The 15,559-nt window shown below is 53.8% G+C and overlaps 1 protein-coding gene across 2 annotated transcripts in view; it reads left to right on the plus strand.

The window, feature by feature from the left end:
• PTP4A3 (protein tyrosine phosphatase 4A3) overlaps positions 1–15,088 on the plus strand; it is a 49,937-nt gene extending 34,849 nt beyond the window's left edge. For both annotated transcript variants that reach the window (XM_072851814.1, XM_072851815.1), the window contains exons 2-6: positions 2,121–2,912; positions 4,576–4,668; positions 8,877–9,007; positions 9,668–9,742; positions 10,215–15,088. In XM_072851814.1, the coding sequence (XP_072707915.1) occupies positions 2,808–2,912; positions 4,576–4,668; positions 8,877–9,007; positions 9,668–9,742; positions 10,215–10,332 (522 nt within the window). In that variant the 5' untranslated portion in view covers positions 2,121–2,807 and the 3' untranslated portion in view covers positions 10,333–15,088. The remainder of the gene's footprint in view (positions 1–2,120; positions 2,913–4,575; positions 4,669–8,876; positions 9,008–9,667; positions 9,743–10,214) is intronic.
• The last annotated feature ends 471 nt before the right edge of the window (positions 15,089–15,559 follow it).

Raw genomic sequence — 15,559 nt, forward strand, 5'->3', positions numbered from 1 at the left:
TGCAGGAGCATTGCAAGCTTTGAGCAAAGATCCCCGCTGCTGTGGTCCAGCTGGGGAGGGTGAGCTGCCCCGGAGGGGATCAGCATCACCTGGGGGCTGAGCTGCTCTGAACCAGACCTAAAATGCTGCTGGGAGGCAGTTCCCACCTCGCTCACATTCCTCAGCCGAGCTTCTAGCCTCCATCAGCTACTAAAATCTGATTTTCTCAATGGGAACTGGGAAATCCGGGATGTCCCACTCGTCCCCTGCAGCCCAGGCAGGGTTTGAACTTCGCAGAGCATCCTTGCAGGGCAGATTATTATTGTTCTTCATCATCCTTCAAAAAAAACCTCAAACCAACGTACCCTAACTGAAGGAGCCCACGGCTTGATGCTGCTCGGCCACGAGTCACCATCGCAAACCACAGAGCTGCTTCTGTCCCATCTCCTCCTGGCTCTGGGGTAGCATTACCCAATTTTTTTACAGGCAAAAAAAATGAGTCAGGAGTGATGGGACGTGATTGACAAGGGGGCTCGGGGCAACTCAGGGGGACAGGGACATACAAGGGTCTACAGAGGAGCAGGGGAGGGCTCAGTACTGAAATTCCCTAGAGTTTTGGCCCTTTCCCTGCTCCCAGCCCCCTCTAAGCTCCTTTCCAAAATCCCAGCTGTAAAACCATGGGCGCAGAGATGCACTGTGCGCCGGGGCAGCACCAGAGCTCGCACGTGCTGCCAATAATAAATAATTAGTGCCCTGCCAGCAGGAAAGTCCATGATTTTAGCAGCCAAGCTGAGCATGTTTAGGAGAGCAGCCCCGCTTCCCCTTGCCACCTCGCCTGGCTTTTTTTCTCTTTGCTATTTGATTTTTTACTATTTGGGTTTTTGCTATTTGATTTTTTCATTTCTGGGGACCGCTGGCAAAGCAAGAGCTGGCAAGCGGGTTGTAAACGATGCTCAGGCATGGAGGAGCCCAGCGACAGCACCCGGGTGGTGTGATGAGCTAGTCGGTCCTCAGCACACCTCCCTGCTCCCATCTTGTCTTGCAGCATGGGGATAAAACGACCCAGAGGAGAAAGTTTCTGGGCACTGGGGCATCAGGAGGAGAGGCGAGGCGGTGCATGCCAGCCCGACTCGGGTTACTTATGTGCTTATGGTCTATTTTGAGGCTCCAGCCACGCGGCGCTAAGCAGCCACTGACCCAGGGAAGGGACCAGCTTCAAAACAAGAGTCCAGCATGTAACAACCCGGGGAAACACTGGGTTTCCCTCATCTCTGAGTGGGGCTGGCAGCACCCTTGCCTCCCCCATGAGCCCATCCTCTCTTGGATTTTGGCATTTCCACAGTCGGAATTGATACTCTTTTTTAATTCTTCCCGTTGCTATCCTTGAAGGTAAAGATGCCCCAGGTTGCAAGGCCGGGGTACTTTATAGGGAGCGATGCGCCGGCAGTGATGGGGATGCGGATGAGCGAGCAGGGGGACACGACCATCATCAGTGTTGGCGAAACTGCTTGCCCACAACCCCCTCCTCTGCTCCTCCCCTCCCCAAGAAAGCTCATTTGCAGGCGGCTTAGTTGGCCTAAGAGCATTAGAGGTGCATTTGGTGGACATTAGCCACTCGAGCAACGCCGGGAGCATGTGGCCGATTAGGGGCAGCAGCAGCTGGTTTCGGGCACAGCACTGCGTTCAGGGTGGAAATATTCGCCGTGCCACCCCAGGCTTTTCTGGGACGCAAAGGTGAGGTCTGGAGGGACAGGATGGGTGCTGGGACGGGTCAGCTCGTGTGGCTCCGGTGCTTAAATAAACCAGCTGGGCGCTGGTGTTGGGTGGCATGAGAGCAAGCCCTTACCTGCCATGTGCTTTCCCTTTCACTGGGGGGAGTGTGTGTTCCCCCCCTACTTCCCAGTGCCATTTCAGCTTTTCAGACAATATTTCAGCTTTTTCTTTAAATACTGCCTCGCTTTCTAATCTGCTGTCTCCTACGAAGGTGAACATGGTCAGGGATGCTCGCGCAGGATGCGGCGGGTGCTGGTGCGTTCGGGGACACCGTGTCCTCCCCCCCGCACCAGCCAGGGGCTTCCTTTGGAGCCAGCCTGGGGAGGAGGACACCCTCACCACAGTGTTTTCTTTTCCCTCCCCTGCAGCCTCGCTCTCCGCCGGAATTTATGGAGGTGCTGAGGAGGTGTTCTGAGCCCCGCGGCCCCCGGCAGCCCGCCCCGTGAAGCAGCACCCAGCCACCTCACCTCGTCTCGCCCGGCATCCCGACCCTCCGACTCAACCATTCAAGGCTCCTGTGCATGGATCGCCCCAGCGAGGGACCGCTGCCGGACGCCACCGACGCCGCCCTGTAGGCTCCCGGCCCCCCGTGCCGCCCCCAAGTACTCCACATACCCCGATGGGGTAACGTGACGGGGGTCACCCTCCCGCCACCGCCAACCCCCCATATGCAGAGGCCTTTCTAGAGCGCCAGGGAGCGCGCGGCACCGGAGGCGGCAGCTGCTCGCCGTCGCACACACGCCAAGGACACCGACACTACAGCAAAGGGATTTTTTTTTTTAATTATTATTATTATTATTATTATTATCATTAATATTATTTTTTCCCGTCTGGCTTTTTCCCCCGGGGGGCTTGCAGTGTGTCGAGGAAGCCAGCGCGCTCCCAGGAGCTGGGATTATTTGCACAACGTCTGTATATTGAGTTCTCGATCCTGTTTTATTTTTATTTTTTAAGCGCAGAGGGGTTGTTTTGGGTTTTTTTTCCCTCCACGCCGCGCTTTTCTTGGGTTTTTCCTCCACCACCATCAGCACCACCTCACCCTCCTCCTGTCCGCCATGGCCCGGATGAACCGCCCTGCGCCGGTGGAGGTCTGCTACAAAAACATGAGGTTCCTGATCACCCACAACCCCACCAACGCCACGCTCAGCACCTTCTTGGAGGTAAGGAGGGGAGGCTGGAAGGGGGGAACTGGGGCCCAGCTGCACGTTTTGGGGCTAAAAGCCAATGTTGAGATGCAACAGGGATCAATCCTCCATAGGACGAGGCAGCAGCATGTCCACTTTGGTACCGTGACCCTGGTGGCATCCCAGCATGGTGGGTCGGATCACTGCTGGCTTTTTAGGGCAGGACATTTTGGAGGACCCCAAGCACAGTGTTTGGGCATGGCGGAGCCGTAGCAGAGTTTCACCATCCCTGTTGCATCCCCTGCCAGCTCCACCAGCACGTCACATAGAGGGGCTTTGCAGTGATGCACATGGATGCACGAAACCTCCCCTGCATCTCCCAGCACCTCAATAAGGACTTTCCATCCCAAATATCCCAGCATCTTTCCAATGCCTGGAGCGTGTTGGGCAGTGCAGGAGGAGCCAGAGGGCTTGCTGTTGCATGAGCCAGCGATGGTGCCCTGCCTGGGAGCGCTGCCTCCGGCACTGGCAGCCGCCAGGAGTTAGGGGGGGATTAATGGATGCGTGTCTGCGTTCCAGGGCAAAAGGCTTCGACTTACTCTTTTTATCAGTGCCTGGGGGAAAGGCAACATCCTGCAGGTTCAGTCAAGCCGGCTCAAGCAGCTTCTGCTTACAAGGAGGCGTTTGGGGATGTTGCTGTATTTGTGGGGGGACCTGGGGCTGTGTGTGAGCCTGGCAAAGGGTTTTTACCTTAGACCTAAACCACCTTGAGGTCTGATGTGCTGGCACCAGAGGCATACTCTGAGCTCAAGGCAACCCTCCCAAGTGTGAGTGCCACCGGCTCGGAGAGCCGCAGGAAGGTGGTTGGGATTTGGGGACAGCCACCCCATACTCTGCGTGCTGCACACAAGGTGATGGGGATGGCACAGTGGAAAGGGGGGAAATTCCGCTTTCCTCCAGCTTCTTAGATTTTTGGCTGAGCTGCTGTGTGTGCAGGGGTTTGCTGTGGTCTGGCGAGCGCACATGGAGAAGAAAGGAGATGGATCATTGAAGGGGATGATCTCACTCGGTGCCCAGTGGGACCAGTACACCGGCACGTAATCCAGGGGCAATCCATGTGGCAGGCGATAAGCCATGCTGGAAACAGCCCAAGTCCCATGCCCAAGCCTGCAGCGCGTTGGAGTGATGATGGGATACGGCAAGGAGGAGCGCCTGAGCAATCTGCAGGATGCTGAGCGCGGTCGGTGGGGTATGCTACGACCCCCCCAGCCACCTCCGTGCATTTCTGCAGCAGGAGTTGCGACTTCTCCAGGCACAAATAATTTCTCCTTTGGGGGATTCGCACCCGTGTCAGGGATGTTTCTTTGCCTGGGGTGTAAAGTCCCTACTGGTGCAGCCATCAGGGCTTAAAAATAAACAGACCCACTGGCGCTTGTGAATCCAAGGAGTCGTGAAGGTGCTAGGTAAAAATCCTACCGTGGCCACGCAGCTTTGGTGCCCTGGGATTTAATGTTTCCTTGTGCTTCCCAGGCTGGATGGACCACAGAGGGGTTTGCTGAAGGGTCCAGAGATGGGGCGCAGCACTGTTTTAGGGTCCGTAGGGGTCCATGTGGTCGTAGCAGGGCTTGGATGTGTTGGGGTTAACTGGGGTGTGACTGGCAGGGTTTTTTCAGACCCCTCCTTCTCCTTCCCTCCCCAGGACCTAAAGAAGTACGGTGCCACCACGGTGGTGCGAGTGTGCGAAGTGACCTACGACAAGACCCCCCTGGAGAAGGACGGCATCACCGTCATGGTAGGTGGGCGGCAGGATGGGTGCTGGGGGGGGGGGCTGCCCGCCCCCCCTGCTTAAATATCCCCATCTCTGGGGTCTGCTAAACACCCCGTGTTTCGGATAGACTGAATCGGCATCGCGCTTGCCTGGGAGCAGGGTTTGAAGCCCAATTTCATCCTTGGGGCGAGGCGGGCGAGCTCCCCACTCCCCGGGCTGAGATGGGGCTGGTGCTTTAAAAAAAGAAAAGTGCTGCCCACGCACCCGAAACTGTGACTCATACGGTTGAGTCGGCAGCTGCCTTCCCTGCCTGTGGCTCGGGCTTTAAACATCCAGGGGATGAGAGCGCCTGATCCCACTTGGAAGATGCATGTGGTTCCTGTTACCCCAGCATTATCTTATCGGGGGGGGGGGAGGGGGGATGTGTGCAAGTTTTTTGCTCTTCCAGCAGCCGGCTGGTGCAGTTTTGGGGCAGGAAAAGCCAAGGAGGCAGAGCAGGCAGCTGCCTGGGCTGCATCTTGGCTGATAAGTAATTGGAGATGATGTCAGGCGTGATCGCCTTGCCAGGGAGTTCAGCTCCAGTTGGAAAGTGAGGCTCCGCTCGTTGTTTAGGAAAGGTTTTGGAAGTGCCTCATGTTTCCTGGGCTGGTCCTCTGTGTGTAGGTCCTCTCTATATAGCTCTCTCTGTATAATGTATAGCCTAGAGAGAGATAGCTATATCCTAGATCCTCTGGGATATAGGTAGATAATAGATCCTATGTCTCTCTAGATACAGTTCCTCCAGATACAAATCTCTCTAGATATAGATGCTGTGTCTCTATAGGATATATCTTGTAGAGAAAGATAGCTGTATCCTACATATAGATCTGTATGTAGGAGGTCATCTGTGCTCTCTTACAGACCAACTCTGCCTTTTACCCTGGTTCTGGCTGGAGTCCTTCAGTCTGAGTTTCTATATCTAAGACAGACATACCTCTCTACATATCTTATACAGAGAGATAATCTATATCTAGGATATATTTTATATAGGGAGATACCTATATCCTAGATACAGAAACTATGCAAGATACTGTATAGAAACTGTATAGTTTCTATATATAAGATACAGGTTTCTATAACTATATAGAAACTATATAAGATCAATAGAGCAATATGTATATCCTATGTATCTATGGACAGATATATCTATGCAGATACAGACATATCTCTCTATTTATATCTCTATATACCTATATCAAATACACAAAATAGAATCATAGAATCATAAAATGGTTTGGGTTGGAAGGGACCTTTAAAGGTCATCTAGTCCAACCCCCCTGCAATGAGCAGGGACATCTTCAACTAGACCAGGTTGCTCAGAGCTCCATCCAACCTGACCTTGAATGTTTCCAGGGATGGGGCATCTACCACCTCTCTGGGCAACCTGTTCCAGTGTTTCACCACCCCCATCATAAAAAATTTCTTCCTTATATTTCATCTGAATATATATATAGACTGTATCTATATATCCTATCCCTTTCTTTGGGGAATAGGCAAAAGCTGGTCAAGGCCTGACTCTGGTGCGGTGTGCCTGTGCACGCATCCGCAGCCACGATGCCCACGGTGGTCCCATCCTGGATGCGTTCCCTGGGGGTTTTGGATGCCTCCTTTGCTTTGGGCTCCTCCACATGCCACAGGGGATCCTGAGCAATCTCTAAAGCTGACAGTGGTTACCGAGTTGTGCCGGACGCAGGTGTCCTGTGTTGTGGACCTCTGCTTGGAGGCTGCATTCACCAGCGGCTCCTCCGTTGCTGATCCTCGTCCCAGCCACGCCGCCTCGGCAGCACTCAGTGCTTCGGCAGCTCTGCCTGCAGGTTGGAGATGGGGCACAAATCCTGCCGGGAAACGGGTGCTGTGCGTGTTTCACTGTAGGAGGGTTTATGGTGCAGGATGGATACACTGTATTGGGTACACTAATACTGTTTAATATCTTCATCAATGATGTAGATTCTGGGATTATGTGCACCCTGAACAAGTTTGCAGATGACACCAAGCTGAGTGGTGCAGCTGATAAGCTTGAAGGAAGGGATGCCATCGAGAGGGACCTTGACAGGCTTGAGGAGTGGGCCCCTATGAACCTCATGAAGTTCAACAAGGCCAAGTGCAAGGTCCTGCACCCGGGTCAGGACGATCCCCAGTATCAGTACAGACTGGGTGATGAATGGATAGAGAGCAGCCCTGAGGAGAAGGACTTCGGGATACCGGTGGATGAAAAATGGGACATGAGCCGGCAATGTGCGCTAGCAGCCCAGAAAGCCAGTCGTATCCTGGGCTGCACCCAAAGAAGCTTGGCCAGCAGGTCAAGGGAGGTGATTCTCCCTCTCTATTCTGCTCTCGTGAGACCCCACTTGGAGTACTGTGTCCAGCTCTGGGGACCTAAGCACGAGAAAGACATGGACCTGTTGGAGCGGGTCCAGAGGAGGGCCGTGGAAATGATCAGAGGGCTGGAGCACCTCTGCTGTGAAGAAAGGCTGAGAGAGTTGGGGTTGTTCAGCCTGGAGAAGAGAAGGCTCTGGGGACACCTCATTGTGGCCTTTCACTATATAAAGGGGGCTTATAAGAAAGACGGAGAAAGACTTTTTACCCAGGCCTGTAGTGACAGGACAAGGGGCAACAGTTTAAACTGAAGGAGGGTAGATTTAGATTGGACATAAGGAAGAATTTTTTTACGATAAGGGTGATGAGACATTGGACCAGATTGTCCAGAGAAATTGTGGATGCCCTATCATTGGAAGCATTCAAGGTTAGGCTGGTCAGGGCTTTGAGCAACTTGATCTAGTGAAAGATGTCCCTGCCCATGGCGGGGAGGTTGGAACTAGATGATCTTGGAAGGTCCCTTCCAACCCAAACCATTCTATAATTCGATGCTTTTGTGATATGGTGTGTCATCCCCCGTGTGAGCCCAGTGACCTGTGCTCATGGCTGAAGCAGTGCTTTCCAGGCGCTGCAGGGAGGGGATGATCTTGTAGGACGAGCACAGGCTGTGCAGGGTGGACTGGCTGAAGCATTAGCGTACCCTGAAGCCCAGCATGCTCCTTTCCTAACAAAGTCACACTGAAATCACATTACAGGTTCAAAGACTGAAGTGAAGCTCAGGGGCTTCTTTTGCCATATTACACCAAGGATGACTCCAGCACAGCAGCTTAGTGACTCACTCCTCAAACATGAGGATTACAGCCCCATGCTCCCCTCTCACCGGAGATCACCGTGCCACGTCCCCTCCAAGCAATGCTCCCCTGCCCGTCCCCCTCTCCCACTGCTGCGTAGCTGGTGGCCACATTCCTCCTGCCAAATCCATTTTGGGAGAGAATTCCCCGTTTTGGGAGAGACATACAGCCTAACTGGCTAGTGGTGCCCATGAGGAGAGACCATCTCTTCCCCAAAAAGCTGCAGCAGTCACAGGCAAGGGGGGTGACACTTTTCCCCCATAGCAGAGCCCAGGGCCGGGGGCTGCTTAATGCAGCACCCATTTTACCCACCTCGTCACCAAGCTCCGATGTTGAGTCCATGCGGCTTGAGGATGAAGCTTGGAAGAAGATGGACGCTTTTTTTTTTTTGTCCCTTAAGAGCCTTTCCTGAAGGATGCTATTTAAATGGCCCCATTTGGAGGGGTCTCACTCCCTCCCTTCGGCTCCCTCTCGGGCTGTGTTAGGGGGTCCCCAGAGCATCCTTTGGGGGCTGTGTGTTCATTTTCACTCCTATGTGTTGCAGCAAGCTGAATTTCGGCACCGCGTCAGGCCCTGAGATTTCAGCCATCTCCAAGCCACCTTTGCTCAAACTTCCTACAAAGTGGCTTTGTGCTCCCAAGTGCTTAATTTAGATGGGAGCTGGCGGGAGGAAGGATGGGGGCTGCAGCTCCTCAGAGCACAGCGTGGTCATCCGAATGGGGAGGAGGCAGGCGATGACCATTGTGGTCCACGGAGGCAGGAGGACATGGGGACCATGTTGCAGGTCCTGTAGGTGCTCCTGAAGGCTGAACTTGTCCATAGGAGATGGGAGGACCCCAGACCTAGACTCGTATGGCTGCTACATCCCCGTGGAGCTGCGCTGCGAGCCTGGTTGCTGGCACACGCATCTGCCTTCCCGCTGCTGAGGTCCAAAACACCATCGCCCTGAGGAAAAAGCAATCCCCTGAGTTTGTGCCCAGGGTCTGACAGTGTTTCTCTTTCCCCAACCTTGCCCCTGCCTTGCAGGATTGGCCGTTTGATGATGGAGCACCTCCTCCCAGCAAGATAGTGGAAGATTGGCTCAACTTGCTGAAGACCAAGTTCTGTGAAGACCCTGGCTGCTGCGTGGCCGTGCACTGCGTGGCTGGCCTGGGGCGGTAAGTCAGAGCCCGGCACCCCAGCTGCCACCCCACCCATGAAGGGGGAGAAGGGAAAACCATGCCTGCTCTCCTCCTTCCACCTTAGAGCAGGGTTTTTGCGTGCAGTGGAGACCTTAGCAGGAATAGGCATTGACAGGGGGGAGGGCTGCTGCCTGAGCTCCTCCTTGCACTTCTCATTGCCAAATCCTGGGCACTGGGGGGGACCCGGGTTGCTCGGTGCTGTCCTGCCAGTGCCCCACAGCAATTTTGCTTTTGCTAAGTGCTCGTCGTGGAAATATTGCAAAATGCTTCCCGCTAGAACCGGGAGCCACTGCGTTTGAAGAACTGTGTTTTGCTGCTCCCCCCACCTCAGGTCAGGTTTTGCATGTGTATTTACATCCACTTTTCTGATAGATTTGCCTCCAAAGTCCTCGTGCTCATTAGGAGAGCAGCAAACAGCTGCCAGCTCTGTCCTGGGGGTTCTACACCTAAAATCAGCCGTTCCTTAGGGCAGCACTTGCAGCCAAATGGCAAGAAATTACAAACTAAAAGCCAGCACTGACGATTGCCTGCAATGCCACCACTGTGGCCCTGCAGCATGTCCCCCCACCCCAGGACGGGATGTCAGCCTCTGGGCCACATGGCTGGGGAGTGACCGCCACTGCCATTGCCTTTCAGTGCTCCCGTCCTCGTCGCACTGGCCTTGATCGAGAGCGGGATGAAGTACGAAGACGCCATCCAGTTCATCCGACAGTAAGTCGAGCAGCATGTCGGTGTTGGGAGAGAAAGCAGCCCCTCTCCGAGGGAACAGAGAGATCCGGCGTGCCTCAGGGGTTTTTTGGCATGCCAGGGTTGCTTTTCTCTCCTTTTGGCATGGAAGAAAAGGGGGGGCCAGCACCAAACACCCTGTGCCTTTGCATCAGGGCTGTGGGAGGCTGGGGAGGCATCCAGGAGCATCCCTGGGGGGCTTTTGGCAGGCACCCCGCTTTAGGCAGCCTCCCCACGTTTCTTCCCTAGTTCTCCGTGTCCTAAGACTCGCAGGGCAGATGGGCAAGAAAAGCTGCTGGGGTCAGTGCCTGTCTCCATCCCTGGAGGACGCACGAGGCTGCAGCCTCCAAAATCCCTTCCTACTCCAGGCAGGGGGGTTCAGTAACCTGACAGGGATGGGTTTGGGGTGGGGGGTCTTCTCCTGCCACACCGCTGACTGTGCCGGCCCTTCCCACAGGAAGCGCAGAGGAGCCATCAACAGCAAGCAGCTGACGTACTTGGAAAAATACCGACCAAAGCAGAGACTCCGATTTAAGGACCCTCATAACCACAAGAACAAATGCTGCATCATGTAACCTCAATGACCTCTTGCCAAAATCTGTGCACACAGACACCCGGGCACTTGCACGCATCCCACCCCCTCACCTCCTCGCCCAGCCCCATGCACCCCACAGGCTGCCCCCCTGACAGGGCTGTGGTGGGGGGACATGGAGCACCACCACCGTGTTCCAGCACCCACAGCACGGTCGTCTTGCTGGACCCCCAAAAAATGCTGCTCTCTCCAGCTACAGCCCCGAGGAGGGAAGGCAGTGCTGCCCTTTGACTCTTGGCATTAGCAGGCAATGAGCTCACGTGACGGTTCTTCATCGCCTTCCTCCTCCTCCCTTTCCCCTCCCATTGCACTGAGAGGAATGGGTGGAGGATGCTTGGTTTGGGGTGATGCAGGCAGGGCTGTGCCAGCTGAGAAGGGATGGGGAGCAGGAGGGCCAGAGCACCTCCAAAGAAACCCTTTCCCACCTCTTCCCTATAAATAAGGGCTGCAGCAGTGGGGACAGAGGTGGGGATGGCGCAGGGGCCTCAGGGGGGAAGATGGTGATAGCAGGGAGAGGCGAAGGGGGCTCATAGCTTGGTGCTGGCCTTGTGGCCATGGGAAGGGCTGAGCTAAGTCCCCCCCCAGCACCATTCCCTTTCTCCTGGCCCCTCTGCCGCTTCACCATCTCCCTGTTGCCTTGATGCCAGCCAGGATGCTGCAGATGGGGCTCGTTGGGAGCTTGCTGCAGCGAAGGCAGAGGTGCTGGGAAACTCGGGGACTGTGGTGGGGCTTTGAGGCACCCAGCTTTGCCGGGGTGCACGGTCAGCACTGGGTCCCCCAAAGTGTGGGGTGCTCTTATTTATAGCTTCCGAATTCAATGCACAGGGTGGTGGGTTCTCTCCTCTCGTGTCCCCATCACTGAGCCGTGGCACAAACCCCAATTCTGGCTGTGATGCCCTGGGGACGCAATGCATATCTTGGGGCATGTCCGTGTCCTCCACCGCTGCGTTTGCTGTCCGAGGGATGGGCTGCAGCTTTCCTGGGGGATTTCGGGTGCTCCTGGCAGGCACACGTCACCAAATTTTGCACCTGCTCTTTCCCATACCCAGTGGCATCTGTAACACAATGCCTGGCACCCCAAAACCCCCCAGTGCGTGCCCTGGTGGAGTGGACTCAGAGCTGCCCCTGAGCTGGGACATTAAACATCTCTCAACTTTCTGCCTTTGAATGCTTGCAGCAGCTGGAGCGGTGGGCACGTAGGGGGCGTGGGGGTGTTTTTTTCTTTTGATGAGGATAAGAAGAAATTTGCTAATTAAAGGAAAAAAAAAAAACTTAAAAAAAAAACCTGTTTGTCTTCCGCACGTCCTCTGGCCTTTGTTTCTCCCATCGCTGCCTGGTGGAGCCCAGGAGGTGACCCATGGCCCCCCAAACCGATCCCCGGCACCAGGTCACAGCCAGCTGCCATCTGCTGTCACCAGGGCATACCTGTGGCGCAAGGGATGCTCCAGGTATCCCTTGGGCTTGCTGCTGCTCACCCCCTCAGCTGCAGAGGATCGCAGATGTTGGGGCAAGGAGGGCTAGTCATCCAGTGTCTTGTGGTTTTAGGCTGCCCAACTTGAGATGCCTTCAGTGCCCTGTGTTGGGTATCTCCAAAGGTTTGTGTGCCTTCCGAAACAGTATCCAGAGACATTTGCTTCAGGGGGTTCATCTCTTGGGATAAATGGTGAGGAAGGCTGCTTAGACACTTTCAGTACCTGCAGAAGGGTAGGGGACAGCTTCGTGCCATGTGGCTGAGGAGGAGCTCTGAGCCATTTCCAGCGCCACTCCTCCTTTCCCGATGGGAGCCAGTCCCACTGCACGGCAGGGATGGCCATCTCATGAGACAGGCCATAGTGCTGAGCGAGGTGGACATTCCACGTGTGGCCCCGGAGCTGTCATACGGCACACCTCGGCCTGTCCAAGCTTCCACATTGTGGGACAGCCCTCGGTCCCTTGAGTTTCTCCTGCCCTATTCCAGGCTGTTGGTTCCTGTGTCTCATGGGGAAGGTGGTGGTCGTTGAAGGGTCTGCATTGGTTGGGAATAGTGAGGAACTGGGCTGATAAAAAGGTCTGATCCTGTATTGCAGCAGTCCCGCTGGGTAGGTCACCATCCTCTTCCTGCCCCATTGTGTCCTCCTGCTGCTAAAATAGGTGCTGCTTTGTCCCCAGGGGCAGTAGGAGGTGGCTCAGCATTGTGAAGGGGACAACCCCAATCCCTCTTAGCCAGGAAACCTCATGGTCTCATGTGCTCCCCAGTCACAACAGGCTGTGGCATGACTTGCAAAGAGTTTAGGATAAAGCGGTGGGAACCGTTGCTTTGCAGACTTGGAGAAGTTTCCGCCCAGGCAAGCGGAGGAGAAATGTTTTCCTCACCCACATTTGTGGGAGCATCGCATGGCAGATTGCCCAGGGCAAGCAGTCCAGGGCTTCAGCCATGATGCTTGTGAGTTGGGCTCGGGATGGGGACAGAGGGGCTTGAATTCAGCCTCCTTTGGCCACAGGAACTCTTCACCTCCTCCATGTAGGGTTTGATGGTGGAAGTGCTCAGTGCTGAGCTCTGATGAGAGTACACTCAAATCTCAGCTTGGTGGGCTTGTTTGGGGGGAACACAGCAGGGGGATAGGCTTTGCAGTGCTCCATCGCTTTATGTAGCATCAACCCAACCACCTTAAAAATAGAGAGCTTCTAGTGTAAGAGCAGTCCTTGACCTGGTACAATCCATAAGGCCAAACCCTGAGCACCTCTGGCTGGCAGAGCGGCATCTTGATACTCTTCAGTTTTGTGAGTCACTGCAAAAAAAACCCCAAAATCATGCTGCTTTAATCGTCCTAATTTTTTTCTTTTTTCTTTTTTTTAATGCATGTCTCCCCCCGTCCTGGAACTTGCTGTTACCTCCCATGTGCTGCTTCATGGACAGGACACCTCGGCAGCCCAGGAGCTGCCGGCCTTGCATGGAGGGCTTGAACCTGCTCCAAGGTTTCTCTAGGTTGGACTGGCAAATATTTGGGATATTTTTGATATGGACTTGGGCTCCTACCTCTGAGGTACCAGCTCCTTGATGTTTCAGCCTAGAGAGGGTTACAGAAACATAACAGGCTGGGGAAACTGAGGGATTTTCCAACTGGGTTTTGGGTTAGAAATCTCAAAGAAGAGCCCAGTTCCCTCACAAAAATCTTGGGACGGTTGGGGAAGAGGGAAAGCTGGAGCTCAGTAGACACACAGCAGCAGAGCGAGGCCTAAGCAGTCAAGGGCTCATGGTTTGGGCTGCTTTTGGGTTCTCTTCTTGTACGCTAATCCTCATTTCACCTCAGATGCCAAGATGTTGAAAGGAGAGCCTTAAAAATCTGACATATTTGCCCATTCTGTTATTGCTCCAGTTGTCTCCATTGGGTCTTGGCAGATGTCATAGGGAAGAGACACCACCATGGCTTTGGCTACAAACCAACCACCTTATCCTGCCCTTTTCTGCAGAAGCAAAGGCACAAACTGGGTTTTATACCTCCTCACCCCTATCCACCTCCCTCACCCCCTCCATGGAAACCCGCCATCTTTCCATAGCTTGCAGGGACAGGGCTCCAAACTGGTAGCAGGAGCTTTGGAGACCCAAGGGATGTCAAAGCAGAGATGCCCTAACCATCAAACCAAGAGCTTGTTGGCTTTGCCCAGGAATCAGTCATGGCTGAACCTTGTGCGGGGGAATAAATCTGAGCAGGAATTCATAGTTGTGTCCTCTCACTGGTGGCACACGTGTGCCCTTAGCTGCGTTTTGGTTAAGAGGCTCGTGTGTCCCTTCTGTTCTCCATGTTTGCCATCTGTGGATGGAGCACCTGGTGGGGACAGTGGTGGGAAGGAAAACAACGTGGCCATTGCAAATGGCCAGCTCTTTATTTAAGAAAAGTCTGGTGACGCGTATTTAAAGACTTCGCATTTGTAAATTCATATTATGAGTCTTGCAGTAAGGCTGATGCTGTGGTGCTTGGGCTGAGAGCTTCGGATGAGGAGGTTTATGAGTAACAGATTTCCCGAGGAAGCAAAGAGTCTTGCTCTATCTACAATAGAATGAGTCGTTTTCTTTTTTTTTTTTTCATTGGGTTTGTTTATTTTTTATTAGTCCCAGTGGGAAAGCGCACAGGGAGATTCGTGACTTCCAGGCAGTTTCCAGGGTCTTATATCTTATTTGCTTCCAGCAGGCTGGGTAGGTGCAGTTTGGCGGGTGGATTTGGATGGGATACTGTCTGGTGGGAGAAAAATGTGGCTGGTTTCTTTGCGCAGCGGGGGATCACGGGCCGGCTGCGGTCCCGCTTGCAGGCTCTGGCAGACATTCCCGGGGAGGGGGGCGTTTCGCCGCGCTCGGCTTCCCTTTAGATGACGATCTCCCAGTGAACTCTCGACTTCCCTGCTGTTTCTTTCTGTGCAACAAAGAACTGCATATTTTCCTTTTTAACTCCATGGGCAATCATAGTAGTATGTAGATTAAGCCCAGATGACTTCTTTTTTTTTTTTTTTTTTTTTTGGTCTGAGCCATAGCTAAATTATTATACCCAATGCTTTTTGTATCAGACGGCATCACTTTGAATATGCAGATGAGGTATAGGATCTTGACACTTTATAACCTTTTTAAAAAGAAACTTGTCTGTTTACTTACGTCTTGTGTAAAAAGGAAAACAAAAATGTATGCCTTTTAGTAATCACTTTTTTTTTTTGAGTTTTATGAAATTACAGTGGTTTCACTCCAGCAGCGAAATAAAAAGCGTTCACTGTTTTGTACATCCCTGTGTGCTGCGGTGCTGCTAATGGGGGAGTTATCAAGATGGGGGAGGCAAAGGTAGAGCTGAACTCTGGCCAAGGGACGGTGGAGGAATGCATAGGGGGTCTGTTGGGGCCCTGCTGCCTCCCCTTGGCTGGAGACGTCAGCCCACTCCCATCCCATCCCAAATGTGCCCCAGCTACATTCCCCACCCATTTCCTGGGTTATTTTCCTCCTCTCATCCCATTCCCCTTTCCTGGGAGCTCCCAGGACAGACAACAGGTGGCTGGGAAAGGGATGGACCTACTGCAATTAGGTGATGGGCTGCAGCCAAATTAGATAAAGTAGAGCCCAGGGCAGAGAGAATTGATTTGCCCCGTGCCAAGGCAGGTGCAAGGGGTGCACCTAGGGCTCCAGGCATTCACATAAAGCCCTTTTCCCCGTGGGCTGCTCTCTGTCCCATCCAGCATAGTCACTGCACGGT

This window comes from Ciconia boyciana, chromosome 2 (assembly GCF_034638445.1).
Source record: "Ciconia boyciana chromosome 2, ASM3463844v1, whole genome shotgun sequence".
Taxonomy (NCBI): domain Eukaryota; kingdom Metazoa; phylum Chordata; class Aves; order Ciconiiformes; family Ciconiidae; genus Ciconia; species Ciconia boyciana.